The sequence below is a fragment of the Myotis lucifugus genome, unplaced genomic scaffold, assembly GCF_000147115.1.
Source record: "Myotis lucifugus unplaced genomic scaffold, Myoluc2.0 scaffold_46, whole genome shotgun sequence".
Lineage (NCBI taxonomy): Eukaryota > Metazoa > Chordata > Mammalia > Chiroptera > Vespertilionidae > Myotis > Myotis lucifugus.
In genome coordinates, this window is record NW_005871094.1 from 3889477 (window position 1) to 3907076 (window position 17600).

Genomic DNA, 17600 nt, shown 5'->3' on the forward strand with positions numbered 1-17600 from the left:
ACACACTGCAACAGCCCAAAGCAGTGTCAATAGCAAGAGATAACAACACTGTATCAGAAAGGGAGAAAACAAAACCTTTGAACACCTGAGTAAGACTTTTGTCAAGTACCATAATAAAAATCAGTGTGTGAGGTCTTTAAAAAAAAAAATTAATAACTAAGCAGACTAACATAAAAACCTATTATAAAATAATTCGTAGAGTAAAAGAAATAAACTTTAGAATTCCAAGCCTAAATAACTCTAAATTTAAATAAATTATATTTTAAAAGGTAATTGAATATGCCCCAGCAAAAATAATATATTAAGCTCTCAAAAAAAATAGTACTTTCAGTTAGTAACACAGAATGTACTGATTAAATTCAAACAATTTTTCTACCTTTTTATTATTTCAAGCTCTATAGGATTATAGAACTAGTTAGAACTATTAAAACTAGTTTTTATCTGAAAAGCCAGTGACAGATGACATTACTATTTTTTGTAATCTTTATTGTTGAAAGTATTACATAAGTCCTCTTTTTCCCCTATCGATCCCCTCCAACCCATCCACCCTCCACCCCAGGCCCTCACCATCCTACAGTCTGCGTCCATGGGTTGTGCATATATACATACAAGGCCTTTGGTTGATTACCTCCCACTCACCCTCCCTCACCTTCCCTCTAAGATTCCACTCTCTGTTCCATGCTTCCATGTCTCTGGATTCACTCCGATCATCAGTTTATTTAGTTAATTAGATTCCATATATGAGTGAGATCATGTGTTACTATTTCTTTAAAAGGCATTGAGGAAGGCTGTCAAAGGAAGGCACCTGCAGGGCAACCCACAAAAGATATCCAGTCCCTTCTCCCTAACCCAAGGTGCAATAGCAGAGCAGCTCCTTGCAAAGGCCCACTCTCTAAGCACAGCTGGTCTGAATACTCTGATGATCAGGTCTGAGCCATACCAAAATTCCCCTAAATCTTTGCATCCAGAGTCAAAGTACACTCTCCCTCCTCCAACTATAAATATAGGCCAAACTGGCTCTCCTTTATCTTATTCAACAGAATTTAGGTAGCCCAAGAAGAAACTGGATATATCCTCAAAGTGTGTGTTGTGTGTGTGTCTGTGTGTGCATGTGCATGCACATATGAAGTGGGGAGGCCACTGAAAGATACAGGAGTCAAAATACATAACGGGGGTCACACATGCAAAAACCCTCAAGGACCACACAGGGACTGTAATAAATGAGGCAGCCGGGTCAAAGCTAACAGAAGCAATAGAGGTTATAGCAAAAGGATAAGACATCCTCCATAAAAAACATTCAAATTCAACCTCAGAAAAACAAGCAATGCCAGTCAAATAAAACACATCCTCAGCTGGATTCAGCAGGCAGGCCAGATTGCTAGATGGATGCAGCAGGCCCAGCCAATCCCCTTAAATCGTGTTCTCTCTGAGGAAAGCAAAGGGCTCCTCACAGGCCCCAGGGGACTAGCGTCAAGCCCCCCAACCCTGCAAGCTCCCCAGATCTTTGCCAGGAGCTGGAAAATTAAACACTTACCAGGTGTCGAGCTTCCAGGTGTCGAATATTGAGAGGTATCAAGAAATTTTCGAGGTGTAGGAAGGTTTGTAACATCAATCAGAGGAATAGGAGAAGCATCTTTCACAAGGGTGCTGGAGGGAAAAGTAGCAGTCGTTACTCACCACTTCCCCCAAAACAACTCAAATCCCATACGTGCCACCCCTTATCACCTCCTCTCTATTTTGAGCCCTTTTCACTCTGTGACTTCGAATATCTCCCAAGTATATTTCCAGTGAAGTGATGACTGTCACAGACAGGGGTATAACAATGTGTCCTAAAAGTTCCAAGTATGTAAAGATTTATTGTCTTTCATTTCTATGCAAAATTTAAAAAATTAATATAAGTATGTTCTGGATCATCTGGATGCCACCTTTGAACGAAATTAAGCCACACAGTTTCAGTACCTTCCTTTGTTTCTGTATTGAAATTAATTTATCAGCAAAGAAAGAGCAACTGATACCTTTTCATGATAACCAAATGAAGGTTTAATTAGTTAAGTCTAGTTTAAATTTGTGTTTTTCAAGCTAAAGTTCTTTGACATACTCTGGGAGTTCACTACTTTTAGTTTTCTTTAAAAGAGGTTCATAAATTTTATCAAGTTGAAAATCACTACAATAAATGATGACTGAAGGAACTTTGAACAGGGTTAATTCAGTATTTATCACCTTTTCCAAAAAGGCCTAGCTCCCTCATCTTGATAATTAACTTTACAGTCTCCAAAATAAACACATCAATTTTAAATGACACAAAGACTATAAAAAATTAAATTTCAAGTTAATTCCCATTTATAGGCACCTGTTAAGTGCAAGAATATAGGCAATGCTAAGGCAAATAACACCTGTGTCCTACCTTCCAGAAACTGAATCATCTAATCACAGTGCATCTACAAGAGAAAAGCTACATCTAAGTCAAGTCTCAAGGGCACAGAGGTCAACATCATAGGTAGTTCCCATCACCCCTTTCCAGTCCCAATACATATCTTCTGTAGCAGTTGCTACCCATGCAAATGATTAGCATAGTGAGTTATAAAGGGAGGACAGGCCGAGGGGAGCAGGGACGAGACCACACCTGCAGGAAGACTTTCTCCAGATGTAATGAAAGGGTGTGTGCAATTCTGAACATCTGTCCCCACAAACTGACATATCCCCATCTCCCTCCTACACCACTTTTGGAACCAAAGTACTAAGTATGTGTGTATTTTATTATTATTGTTATTATTATTATTAAGGTATTAAATATGTGTCCTTATGCCCACATTGTCCCCCTTCCCACTGATGCCCTCCCCCCTTGGTGTCTGTGTCCATTGGTTAAGCTTATATGCATGCATACAAGTCCTTTGGTTGATCTCTCCCCCTTACCCCCACCCTCCCCTATCTTCCCTCTGAGGTTTGATGGTCTGATTGATGCTTCTCTGCCTCTAGATCTGTTTTTGTTGTATTCTTAAGCGAATAAAAAAATAAACATATTCTTTCAGAAATTTTTGAAAAACAAACTTTATGTTAAAGGGCAAAATTATCATGTAAGGTATTATTTTTATCGAGTGCTGGTAATGTGTGATCCACTGTCCTAGGCCCTAAGGATAACTATGACAATCATTAACTTCTCCCTTTTCACTTAAACAGAGAAGGGGGAATCATTACTCGAGCCTTAAGCATCTGTTGTGTGCTTGGCACCGTGCCCACTGCTGAGGCTCCAACTATGACTAAGGTAGGAGCTAACCAAACTTAGCACATTTCCAATTGTTGAAATCACTTGCAGACTAATGTGAAAACTCGTGTGAAGTATAAGATAAAAAAGTAACAGAAACAGCATTTACTAAGAATTGAACTGATATAGTTCCAACAACTCTTTTCCTCCAATATAAAGCTATAAATTCCTAGCTGCCTAAACTATCTTAAGAAAATCCAACAGAGCTTTCAAATCCACTAGTTTATCACAATAGTTTGCATATTATATCAATCAATAAATTCATAGATCATCAATTCATCCATTTATCTTTTACATACTGACTACTATCTTCTTATTTATCTTCTCAACCACCTCATCCTCTTTTACCTGCACTTGACTCACAAGCGGAAAACCAGCTCTATGCCCCTCCCTAGCCCCTGGATACACACATGCCCCTGGATACACACATGCCCAGGGGCAGAGAATAATCACTGATGTTTATGGTGCTGCTATTGAGTAAAGAAGAAAAAGTTCATTTCAATTTTAAATGATAAAAAAATATGATACATTTTATACATATTTCTGTAACAAAACTGGAGGAGTTATTTTTAAAGCACTGATAAATGAAGGCGTCAATTAGCAGGAGGGTTCAGGTGTATGGCTGGAATACTGCCTGCCAAGCCTATAAATGAAGCAGTAGAATTAGTACATGTGTGTGCCCAGTGATATATATGTGAGTAAAACACACATTTCTATAAACACAGATGTGCATATGATTTACTTTAGATCAAAACCCATCATTATTTTCTCAGTTTTAAGCTAAAAATAGATTTTAGTTAAATATAGGGTGATAAATAGCTTGCCATTTTAACTTTGAGAAAAAAAAAAAAAAAGCCTACAGACTTTATTACAGAGCCAGAAGGGCCCTCAAACTCCATCAATAAACTTTCAGAAAGTCAATTTACTGCAACACTATTTTCATAGACTCATCTCTCTTTCTAAAATTTTCCTTTGGGCTTCAATTTTCCCCTTCGTGAACACCAACCCAAAGGCAAGTATCTGCAAATGACTTTTAGTTTTTCTCTTGTTCTTTACTGGAAGGACTTAATCTCAAGAGTTCAAGAGAAAGGTAGGTGCCCCACTCACTCAGCTACTAGACACGAAGCTCAACAGAAAGGTAGGTGACACTGTAGAATATCACACTTAAAGAGCACATCCCTCAGTTTCCACTTCAGACGACAGAAAAAGCCTGTTCTTATCATACACCAGAGATTAAGTTCAGAAGTATTAAATAATTAGTACCCTCAAAGGGTTCTGAATCTCTCAGAGGAAGTATTTTTTAAACAAAAAATAAAATCAAAATTGGATTGTTCAAGTTTCTAATTAATATGGGTGATCTGAACTACCTTAGTTTGAAAAAAAATGATAGGAGTTATTTTTCTATTTAAATACATATGATTACAAATTTTTATTTTAAATCCATTCAGAATCATTCATAGCTGAGTTGAAAAAAAAATAGGTGATGGACATAAGACCATCCCTCCCAAATTACTAATTGTATATTGTGATTGAATGTGATTTGTTATTAAATAGCTTCAGGCCCTGGCCAGGCTCAGTTGGCCAGTTAGCGTATATACCTGGCTTTTGGGTTCAATCTCCAGTCAGGTTGCCTACAGGAGGCAACTGATCGATGTTTATCTCGTACATCAATGTTTCTCTCTCTTCCTCTCTCTAAAATCAATCTTTTTAAATAACATATCTTCGGGTGAGGATTTTAAAAATATAAATAACCACATGATGGCAGATAGGAAAACTATAAGCAAATTAAACTATTCCAAGAAAGCAACCCCTACCACCACAGCCCCAAAAACTTTCTGGCTGGGAACCATCCATGCAATTAGTAAAGAGCTCCTTCTAAATGTGTCTGATTTCAATATTTCAAGCCATGAAAAGTTTGGTTGTTTTTTTTAAATAAGGATTAGAAGTGCTGACAGCTTATTAAACATTTGCTTTTTAATTAGAACTTATTTCTGTTCCTGCACTTAGTAATAAATATGTACAACTATGTCCAAAATTTACAGCAACAGCTCATCTGGTTGATTTTATTGTCAAACTAAACTTGACGGAGGTGAGTTGAACTTTGACTTTAAATCTAGTAACTAATATATTCACCTCTATAACTCCAACAGCTGGCACAGTAACTGTCAAAGAGCAAGCTCATAAAAGTTTGTTCAATCAAACTGAGCTGAGAAATATCTGTCAAAGATAATATGCCCTTAGTAAGAAAATTTAACGGAAGAATGAAACACGAATGGCTGGCACAGTAATTTTCTACAGTTCTAAGAGCTCTTGGAAAATACAGAAAGAATAATGAATGATTCAAAGGGTATAAAAGTCAAAAACAATCAGGGTCTCAAATGACAGACCAAGTGTTGAAGACATTTAATACAAAACAAAGTGGAGCTAAAATCTAAGCAGAGGGGAAAACCAGAGAAAGAAAACAGTTACATGGGAAAAAATTTAAAAATAAAATAGTTAGGCAGCAAATAATACAAGGGGGTCGAGGTCGCTCTTTACACACCCAGAGACAAATATGGACACCAAAACCCCTGAGTCTGACATTTTCTCCTCCAGGAACTACAGTGTCCAAAAAAGCAAGGCTAATCAAGTATTAACCAGGATGTATGCAATAAATTAAAGGATTATTTTTATACGTTTTATTGATTTTATCAGCTTATAAGGTATTAAGGATTCTTTTTTGAAAATTAAAAAAAAAATCTACAAATATAATTTTGGAAAAGGCCCTTCCAAACATTTCACAGAACAAAGCCTCTGACTGTCCATTCATCCCTGTCCCCCCAACACACACACACACACATACACACTGTAACATTTGCTTTTTTCAACATTAATCCTGTATAGAATTTTAAATCCTAGTTTTTCCTTTCAACAGTAAACATTTTGCCATTTCATTTTTAAATATCTTCAAAAGCATCATCAGTAATTGTATTTTTATGAAAGTAATAAACATGCTCATGATGAATACACTCACTAGGCAGAGGGTATGGAATAAGCCCTTCTTTCCTATTCCCCACTCTCCATTTCCATTTCCCATAGGTAATTCCTTTTTTCGGTGTTTCAGCATATCCTTTCAGGAATTTTCTACACGTCATTTATATCTACATATAAAGGATGCAGATTTAAATATATATCATTTCAATTCTTTTCAAGTTCCACTTCAAAAACATCTGTTCTTTATATGTATGTGCTTTCATGTGACTTCCTTTCTCCAGTAGCAGAAACTTGTTGTTGGGCATTGGTATAGTTGTTTTGGATACCAACAATTGGAACAGTCTCTGTATTTGGACAACAGACTCTCCATTGTCCGGTCAAAGCAAAAAAGAAAGAGGACACTACTTCCGATTATAAAAGTTGAAGGAGGCCAGGCATGTCCCGGCTCAACAAACTGAATGCATCCACCCAGGACTTTGAATCTTAAGAAGATAAAAGTTCCAGGGACATTTAGAGATCATTTACCAGAGAGTTAAAAATCCAGCAACTGTAGGTATGTTGCCAGCAATGTGCAACCCAACCAGTCAGTCAGTGATGTGTGCTCAGTGGCTTCATCTCCCTTGGTCCCTCCTGGGTTTTAGAGCCCGGTCATACAGACTTCCTTCTCTTCAATTCTGTGACCTACCTGATAACTTTCCACTAAATTTCTTTCCTTGTTTAAGTTACCAGGACTGACTTCTGCTATTTGCAGTCAAGAACACTGGCTAATGCATCAACCTTTGCAGTAGACAATGTTTTATTTGCTGTCTTCTCTAGTGATTTTTAACATAGAAATCTTTAAGTATATATATATATCCAGTTTAATATACTCAAATTTAAGTAAATTAAACATATTTTCTCTAATTATTAAAATCCAAAATAGATCTGCTGACTCCTTTCTATCTCCTGCCTATCCAAATTTCCCAGTGTCTACCAACAATGTTGAGATATAAGTCCTGTTTATTTTTATGCATTATTCTTTGACTACATACACCTTCTTTTCCTTTTTTATCTTTTAATATTTTTGATATATAACTGTGTAAATTTAATGTGTACAACATGTTAATTTGAAACATGTATATACGGTAATATGATTGCCATTGCAGTGATAATTAGCAGCACATTTTTTAAAGAAATAGAACAAAAAAGTCATCATATTTGTATGGAACCACAAAAGACCCTGAAAACCAAACCAATCCTGAGAAATACCTGACTTCAAATTATACTACAGAGCAAGGACAATCAAAACAGCATGGTATTAGAAGAGAAACAGACACACAGATCAATGTTACATAATTGAAAGCCTGAAATAAAACCATATGTGTATGGTCAGATAATTTTTAACAAAAAAGAAGAAACATACAATGGAGAAAAGGAAGCCTCTTCAATGAATGGTGCTAGGAAAATTGGAAAGGACATGCAAAAGAATGAACTTAGACTGCTGTTAGGCCTTCTTTTTCAAAAATAATTTCCAATGCAGGAACAGAAGATAGCTGCCGACGGGAAGGCAGACTGCAAGACAGCATGTGAGTGAGAGAACGAAAAGAGAGTGTGTGAACGTACGGGGAGTGTATATTTGTGGGTGAGGGACAGCTATACTCCAAGGGACTGTTGGGGACTGCCGGACCCGGCTCCCCTAACCGGGCAGCCTCCACTGCTGCTGAAATCTCTCCTAAAGCGACCAGCTCTGCCACAGAGACCACACCATCTTGAAGGGGGTAGTGGCTGTTATCAGAAGCCTAAACATCCTGGGACTATACAACCACAACACCCAGGGACCAGCTGCGAATCCAGCAACACCCAATCTCAAGCAGCTTGAATACGCGGACTCTGATGAGCTCTACACCTTCTCATGGAAAGGTCAGATTTCGCCTAAGACAGTGGTTCTCAACCTTCTGGCCCTTTAAATACAGGTCCTCATGTTGTGACCCAACCATAAAATTATTTTCGTTGCTACTTCATAACTGTAATGTTGCTACTGTTTTGAATCGTAATGTAAATATCTGATATGCAGGATGGTCTTAGGCAACCCCTGTGAAAGGGTCATTCGACTGCCAAAGGTGTCGCGACCCACAGGTTGAGAACCGCTAGCCTAGGAAAAGGTGAGGTCTGTGATCCAGGCTGGAGAGAGAAACACACAAAGGAATCTAGAGGTTCAGGGGGAAGTCTGCGTCCCACAAAATCCACGGCCATTGGGGCTAGCGTGATCCGCGAATGTGGAAGGGGATCCGCAGAGCTGCTGGCAGAAGGGAACTCTAAAAATCAACCCATAGCTGGACTGGGCACAAAAAGGAACTCTGAAATTTTACCAGTGTGCCAGCTGCTTAGTGCCAGGGGAAAAAAAACGTGGACAGAGGCGTTCACAGAGTTGCACGTAATGCCAGAGGGTAAAAGTCGTGAGTTCACGCACTTACTCTGGCTCTTTTTTCTCTTTAAATCCTTGCTTTTGATTACTAAGCCCTGTACATAGGATCACCCATTGGGGACACTCTAAGAGACTGCAGGGGAAAGTTGTTTCTGTGGAACCTGGGGATCAGAGTGGGAGTAACGATCAGAGAACCAGCTCTGGGGCAGGCCATTCTCCCAAACCAGTATTAAGTGCCACAGGGAAAACAAATTCTAAATACTGGCTAGAGAGGACATATAGCCCTGGAGGTCAGTCCAGAAACACAGCCACCCAGGGGTTGAATCACAAATTGACTCTTGTATAAACACAAATAAAGGAGTCTAAGAAACAAAGAAATGCTGCCTGCTTGAAAATCAGGACTGTGGCTTACAACACAGAGGAGCAGTGGAACGTGGGGAACTTCAATACTGTCCTGACTACCTACAGGAAACAAGTGTGACAAACAGAACAGTAGAAAAAGTGAATGACCTTCACTACTGCACATTTTTATTTTTTTATCTTTTACTTAAGAAACTAATTTTTTTTCTTTTTTTCCTTGCTTGATTTTACCTTTTTAATTATTATATTTTTATTCTTAATCAGTATTATTACTACTACTATTTTATTTTTTTTCTTAAAGTGTCATTTTATTTTCTTTATTTTATTTTAATTTGGGATTAGTGTTCTACATTCTATTTTCATTTTTCCTTTAGCACCATTTTACTCTGTCTCAACTTTACCTTTATGCCAACACTCTCTTCCTCACTTTTCCCATTTTATTGTTCTGTTTCTCTTACCCTATTCCTGTTTTAGATTTTACCTATTCCTTTTTTTTCTCTGTTAAAAAAAAATCATACTACTTATATATCTAATTTCTGATCCCCTGCTCTAAGTACAAACACACCTCTCACTTCTCTTTCTTAGCTATCCTTTTTTTTTTCTTTTTTCTCTGTTCCCTTTCCTTTTTTTTTGTTTTGTTTTTGCTGTTGTTCGTATTGTGTTCTTGTTTTGTTTTGTTTTTTTGTTACAGGTTTTTTGTTTTATTTTGTTTTGTTTTGCTTGCTTTCTCTCTATTCTATTGTTGTTTGCTTGATTGTTGATTAGATTGGGTTTTTTTGTGTGCTTGTTTGTGAAATTGTTTCTCTTTTCTTTGTTTTTGTTTCTGTTTATATTTTGCTTCTGTTTTTCCTCTCCTCACTTGTTATTAGTTGTTGTTTGTAGTTTGCATTCATCTCTGGGTATTTGTTGTTCGCATTTTTGGGGATTAGTTGTTGTTCTATTGGAGTATTCTCCCCATATAGTCCCCCACCCCCCGTCTTTTTTACTCTCTTTCTTTTCTCTCTTACTTTTTCTCCTTTTCTCAATATCATTTTTGCACTCTTTTGTTTGTTTCTTTGTTTGTTTTTCTTATCCCCTAGTTCTCTTTTCTCTGGTGGTCACCTTTATTTGGGGTTATTAGTATCATGAATACATTTGTGCATTGTGCCTTTTTGTGTTGTATTTTGTGCCTTTAAATCAACGCAGGAGAAAGAGCTACAAAACCAGACACCCGGAGAAGAGATCATGGGGAGACAAAGAAACAACCCGCATATGAAAGAAACGGAGGCATCACCCGAAAAGGAAGTAAACGAAATGGAGGCAAGCAATATGTCAGAGAAAGAATTCAGTGAAATGGTCATTAGGTCGCTGAAAAGAATGGAAGACAAATTCAACAATATGTGTAAAAACCAAGAGGAAATGAGGAAGAACCAAGAAGAAATGAAAAATGACATTGCTGCTATAAGGAACTCAATAGAAAGCATCAACAGTAGACTAGAAGAAGCAGAGGACTGTATCAGTGAGCTAGAAGACAAGGTAGGAAAAAATACCAAGCAGAGCAGCATCTAGAAAAAAAACTTAAAAAACAGGAAGAGAGCCTAAGGGAACTTTGGGACAACACGAAACGAAACAACATCCACATTATAGGGGCGCAAGAAGGACAGGAAACTGAGCAAGGAATAGAAAATATGTTTGAAGAAATAATGACAAAAAACTTCCCTGATATAGGGAAGAAAAAACTCACACAAATCCAAGAAGCTCACAGAGTCCCAAACAAAATGAACCCCAAAAGACTAACGCCATGGTACATTATAATTAAATTGGCAAACACCAACGACAAAGTAAGAATCTTAAAAGTGGCCAGAGAGAGACAGAGCGTTACCTACAAAGGATCCCCCATCAGACTGGCGACTGATTTCTCAACAGAAACACATCAGACCAGAAGGGAATGGAATGAAATATACAAAGTCATGCAAAGGAAGGATCTGAATCCAAGAATACTGTACCCAGCAAGGCTCTCAATCAAAATTGAGGGTGAAATCAGGAGCTTCAGAGACAAAAAAGGACTAAGGGAGTTTATTATCACCAAACCAGCAATGCAAGAAATGCTAAAGGGTTTGCCGTAAAAAGTAGAAATAGGAAGCGAAGAAGGAACACAGCCTAAGTGCCCATCAGCAGATGAATGGATTTAAAAACTTTGGCACATCTACACAATGGAATACTATGTAAAAAGGAAGGAACTCCTACCACTTGCAACAGCATGGATGGAGCTGGGGAGCATTATGTTAAGTGAAATAAGTCAGAGAAAGATAAATATCACATGCTCTCACTCATTTATGGATTATAATGAACAACATAAACTGATGAACAAAAACAGATGTAGAGACAGAGAAGCATCAATCAGATGCTCAAAACTCAGAGGGAAGGTAGGGGAGGGTGAGGGGGAGAGATCAACCAAAGGACTTGTATGCATGCATATAAGCATAAGCGATGGATGTGGACAACAGGGGGTGAGGGTGAGGGCAGGATTGGGGGGATGGGAGGACATTAGGGGGATAAGGACACATTTGTAATATCTTAATCAATAAAGGGGGGGAGTGAGAAAAAAAAGACCCCGAATAGCCACAGCAATCCTGAGAAAGAAGAACAAAGTTGGAGGGATCACAATAACAGATATCAAGCTATATTACCAAGCCACAGTTCTCAAAACTGCCTGGTACTGGCACAAGAACAGACATATAGACCAGTGGAACAGAATAGAGGACCCAGAAATTGACCCATGCCATTATACTCAATTAATATTTGACAAAGGAGGCAAGAGCATACAATGGAGTCAAAACAGCCTCTTTAATAAATGGTGCTGGGAAATTTGGTCAGATACATGCAAAAAAATGAAACTAGACCACCAACTTACACCATACACAAAAACAAACTCAAAATGGCTAAAGGACTTGAATGTAAGATGGGAAACCATAAAAATTCTACAAGACTCCATAGGCAGCAAAATTGCAGACATATGTCATAGCAGTATCTTTACAGACACAGATCCTAGGGCAAGAGAGACTAAGGAGAAAATAAACAAATGGGACTACATCAAAATAAAAAGCTCCTGCACAGCAAAAGAAACCATCAACAAAACAAGAAAGCCCACTGCATGGGAGAACATATTTGCCAATGTTATCTCTGATAAGGATTTAATCTCCAACATTTACAGGAAACTCATACAACTTAACAAAAGGAAGATAAACAATCCAATCAAAAAATGGGCAAAGGACCTAAATAGACACTTTTCAAAACAGGACATTCAGAAAGCCAAGAGACACATGAAAACATGCTCAAAGTCACTAATCATCCAAGAGATGCAAATCAAAACAACAATGAGGTACCACCTCACACCAGTCAGAATAGCTGTCACCAACAAATCAAAAAATGACAAGTGCTGGAGAGGATGCGAAGTAAAAGTAACCCTCCTTCTCTGCTGGTGGGAATGCAGACTGGTGCAGCCATTGTGGAAAACAGTATGGCGTTTCCTCAAAAATTTAAAAATGGAACTGCCATTTGACCACTTCCAGGAATATATCCCAAGAAACCAGAAACACCAATCAGAAAGGATATATGCACCCCAATGTTCATAGTGGTACAATTTACAATAGCTAAGATTTGGAAACAGCCTAAATGCCCATCAGCAGATGAGTGGATTAGAAAACTATGGAAAATCTACACAATGGAATACTACACTGCTATAAAGAAGAAGAAATTCTTACCATTTGCAGTAGCATGGATGGAACTGGAGAGCATTATGCTAAGTGAAATAAGCCAGGCAGTGAAAGATAAATACCACAAAATCTCATTCATTTATGGATAATAAAGAACATTATAACCTGATGAACAAAAAGATAGATACAGAGGCAGAGAAGCATCGAACAGGCTATCAAATTACAGCGGGAAGGCTGGGGAGTGATGGGAGGTGGGGGGTAAGATATCAACCGAAGGACTTGTATGCATGCATATAAGTGTAACCAATGGACACAAGACACTGAGGGGGTGGGATGAGGGCATGTGCCGGTGGGTAGGGGAGGCCGGGGGAAGGTCAATGGGGAAAAAAAGGAGACATATGTACTACTATTTGTAATACTTTAAACAATAAAATAAAATTTAAAAAATAATAATTTCCAGCTAATATTATTTTTTCTGTAAAAATAGATGTCAGTTGTTTATATGTAAATTTACATATTTAATGCTGTGTATTCCTCACAGTAGTTATAAACTATCTACAACTTTATTGTTCTCGAGTTGCTAAATTTGATTTATATCTCAGAGTTCATCATTGAGTAGTCTTCTCAGAAATAACAGTGATTTATTTTTTGTTAATTTACATCTGAGGATGTCTCTCTGCCGCCCATGCACATCAATGTCCACTTGGCTGAGAACAGATATCTTTGGTCCCAACTCGTCCCCATTCAACACCTTGTCGCCTTGGTTCTGTCCGCTGTATCCTGCCATTTCCTGGTCAGCAAATCCTGGTGAGCCTGACTTATCCTCCTTTCTGTGGATCGGGACTAGGGTAACTGTATAAAACAGAAGATCCAAATAGCGGTGGCCTGAGTCAAACAAAGGTTTTCCTTCCTGTCATATAAAAGATTTAACCTATTCAGGCTATAATAGAGGATCCATGTCATTAAAGAGATTACAATGTGGCTTCCATCTCAAAGTCCCTTCATGTCTAAGATGGATTGATGGCACCACTCCATGTCCTAATGGGAAGTAAAGGAAGGCAGGTGAAGGGTAAAGGAGTGAGCATACCAATTTAGTTGGCACCTTTAAAGAATTTCCCCATGAGCCCTGATTCAGCAGCTTGCAAGCAGAAGCCTCACTAATTACCTTTCGCTATACAGGAGGCTAGAAAATGGAGCCTTGTAGCTGGGCATATGGCCACCAGGAACAAAATAAGGTCATTGTTAAAAATGAAGAAGGGGAGAATCAATATTGGGTGGGAAGATAACTATCTCTGTCACAATAGATAACATCAATTTTCTTCCTAATGCTTACAGAATTTGTTTTTGAAATTCATAAAAATTTCTGGGTCATATCCAAGAGGATCTTTTTTCATTAATTTCACCTTGAATTCTTTTGATTTGCAGATCAAGGTCCCCCCTGCCCCCGGTAGTTGAAACAAACAAATTTATTTTCTCACAGTTCTGAAGGCTAGAAGTACAAGGCCAAGACACTGGCAGGGTTGGTTTGTTCTGAGGCCTCTCTCATTGGCTTGGCCATCTTATCACTCTGTCTTCACATGGTCTTCCTTCTGTGCAACACTGTGTCCAAATTTCCTCTTCTTATATGGACATAGGTCACATTCAATCAGAGTCCACCACAATGACCTCATTTTAACTTGTTTACCTCTTGAAAGACCCTCTCTCCAAAATTAATCACAGTCAGTGGTATTGGGAGTTAGGACTTCAATATATGAATTTTAGGGGGACGCAATTCAGCCAATAACACCATATTCTGTAGAATACTTAAAATCATCGAATTGATCATTATTCTTTATCTTTCATACCTATTATCTTTCTTCTGTCATCTTGTCCCTCCATATCACTGATCCAATTCTTCACGCTCATGCTTGAAACAAAGACTATATTTCCCCACTTTATTTTGGTTTTTCTTATATTTTGTTCATGTTTTAGTTATTTCTTTTTGTATCCTTCCCATTTCCATTTTTATCATTCTCTGTTAATGTTTCATAAAAGATATATGCTTGCTGCACACAACCACAAAATTTCAGTAACATTCATAAGCAGCACATATTTTGATGGTGGGCAGTCAGCTGATCTTGGATCAGTTCCACATGTCTCTCATCCTCCTCGTTGAATCAACGCCATCATAGCAATGGCAGAAGCACGAGAGGGCATATGCTCACTGACATAAACCCATTTCAGGTCCTTCCTGAAACGTGCTAACTGATTGGCAAAAGCAAGAGCCCAAAAGTCAAAGGCAGGAAATACATTTTTCCCACTAAAGTGAAGGGGAAAGAGTGATAATTTTGAAAAATAGTCTAATCTACTACATCATTTTCCATCTTTTGAGAAACCTTGAGCTTCAATCTCCTAAAGTTTTCCTGTTTTGCGTTATAAAATATTTTTTCAAATAAATGCTCTTTTCTAAGACCTCAAAGTAATGCTCATTTTCCCTTAAACTACAGAATATTTTCACAGGACCCAGAGTATTTCTTCAATCCTTGCATGGGAAGAAATCTATTCAGACCTGCTAGTCACCAGCAGACACGTGGAAGGAAGTTCTTAGCTCTGCCCCACCTACCACTACTCTCTGCTAAGGTCCTGACATCTGTGCATCTTGCACAAGGTTTTCTAGTGCCATATGCAGAAAAGGGACAGAAACTCCTCTTTCTCTGGCAGTGTCTCCAACTAAACTGAAGCATCACACACAAAGTCAGCAGGTTTTGCTTGAACAGGACAGGACTTGAAAGATTTCATTGCTGGCATGCACTGAATCCAGTGCTCCTCTTGTCTACAGCTAGTGAGCAGCATGGATAGTGCTAAACTGCCCTCTGAAAAGGCCTATGGCTATTTCAAAGGAATCTCGGAAGGCCATGACATGCACAGCTCTCTGCTACCTGTTGACTGTGCCAATGTTCTGCTGCCTTAACTGACTTACGATCTGGTCTATTCCCTTCCAGGTCTACACTATCCTACTCAATGTCTTGAGTCCACCCTAGCCCTTCAATATAGGACTCTTCTGAAAGCTTCCAGAAAGAGGACTGCAACCCTAAGTAACAAGAATCTTACAACTTCAGTGCATACAGCCATATTTCTTAATTAGGTTGACATCACTATCCAATTTAAGGATTTTTTTCTCTTTCTTCGGAGATAAACCAGAGTATCTCTCATGGCCCGGCATATTAAAGTCCCAACCGTAAATGTTTCTTATTATCTTTACATAAGAGGACCACAATATTTCTTATAGATCTGTACGTAAGAGGACCATAATAAATGTGCAATGAAGGAATGAACAAACTTTGAATGTCAGCCTTTCAGAAAATGGAGCATTGAAAACAGTATATTAAAAAGAAAAGTAAAAAAAAACTACAATATTCTGAGAAACAAATAATATTCCACATGGCCACAGTCACTGTGCCAAAGAGCCTCTGTAACCCACCTCATTCTCCCTTTTTCCTTGTTACGCTGCACAATTCGGCTGGTGGATTTGATGTACAGGTGCCGGTGCAGTTCATCTATGAGAACCAAGTGAAGATTCATCTTCTTGCTGTGAAGCTCCAGCCTAAGGTCACTCAGTCCTTCTACTTGGAGCAGGGGGCCCTCCAAAGACTGGACTGCTGACACCTAGGAAGGGGATGGAAGACAATAATGTATAATAACTAAGTAATCTAGAAATATTCTAAATAGGAAGAACTATTTTCTAAAAGACACTGTTAAAAGAGAATCTATGAAAACCTTACAAACGTACACTAGACTTTGTAGAGTACAGTAGTCCCCCTTATCGGTGGTTTCACACTCAGCAGTTTCAGTTACCTGTGGTCAACCAAGGTCCAAAAATATGAAATGGGAAAAAAATCCAGAAATAACTCTAAAGTTCTAAATTTTAGACCATGCCTTTCTGAGCAGTGTGATGAAATCACACACCATCCAGATCTACCCCGCCCAGAACGTGAATCATCCCTTTGTCCAGCATATACTTACTACATACATACACTATGTCCCCATTAGTCACCGAGTAGCCATTTCAGTTATCAGATCACAGTCATAGTATCAGAGTGCTTGTGATAAGTAATCCTTATTTTGCATAATAATGGCCCCAAACTGCAAGAGTAGTGATGCTGGCAATGGAATATACCAAAGAAAGCCGTACAGTGCTTCCTTTAAGTGAAAAGTTCCCAACTTAAAAAGAAAAAAAAAATTGCATGGTGAGATTGCTAAAATCTATGGTAAGAACCAATCTTCTTTCTGTGAAAGTGCCTAATTTATAAATTAACTTTTATAACAGGTATGCTTCTAAAGGCAGAAAGAGTACATATAGGATTCAGGTACCCACTGGGGATTTTGGAACACATGCCCTGCGAATATGGGGTGACTACTGCACAATGTGGGTAGGCCTCACTCTGCCTTTGAAGGATTTAGCATCTGAGACATAGAATGCTGAAGAAAACAAGCTTGATGAAGATAAGCATGAGGGCATCTAACGTACTGGCAAAGCCGTACATACAATTAATTCCCACATACACTGCCTATCAATGGACACAAGTAAAATGAACTCCCCAATTAAAGTGATTATATCACGCATATTCTCACAAGAATTCCACGTACTAATGGTTTAAATCAACTTTCAAAGCTAGCCTTTTAGGTCTAAATAGAAGCACATTATAAATATTTTAATAATTCTTATGATGATCATGAACCAGAGCTTCATTAGCCTGAGTCTACATGTGAGTTTACATAAAGTTAGTCTCTCTTTCTCATATACACAAACACAGAGGTCAATGCAATTTTACATGAATGTTACATGAGGACAATAGCAGTCATCACTCCTTGGATTTGAACAGTGAACAGAAAATAAACTATGGAGAGGGAGATATGCCTGGTATAA

At 38.2% G+C, this 17600-nt stretch overlaps 1 protein-coding gene across 4 annotated transcripts in view; it reads right to left on the reverse strand.

The window, feature by feature from the left end:
* EXOC4 (exocyst complex component 4) overlaps positions 1 to 17600 on the reverse strand; it is a 719168-nt gene that overhangs the window by 648454 nt on the left and 53114 nt on the right. For all 4 annotated transcript variants that reach the window (XM_006088330.3, XM_014455451.2, XM_023753513.1 and 1 more), the window contains exons 4-5: positions 16155 to 16339; positions 1535 to 1647 (exon numbers count right to left, since the gene is read on the reverse strand). In XM_006088330.3, the coding sequence (XP_006088392.3) occupies positions 1535 to 1647; positions 16155 to 16339 (298 nt within the window). The remainder of the gene's footprint in view (positions 1 to 1534; positions 1648 to 16154; positions 16340 to 17600) is intronic.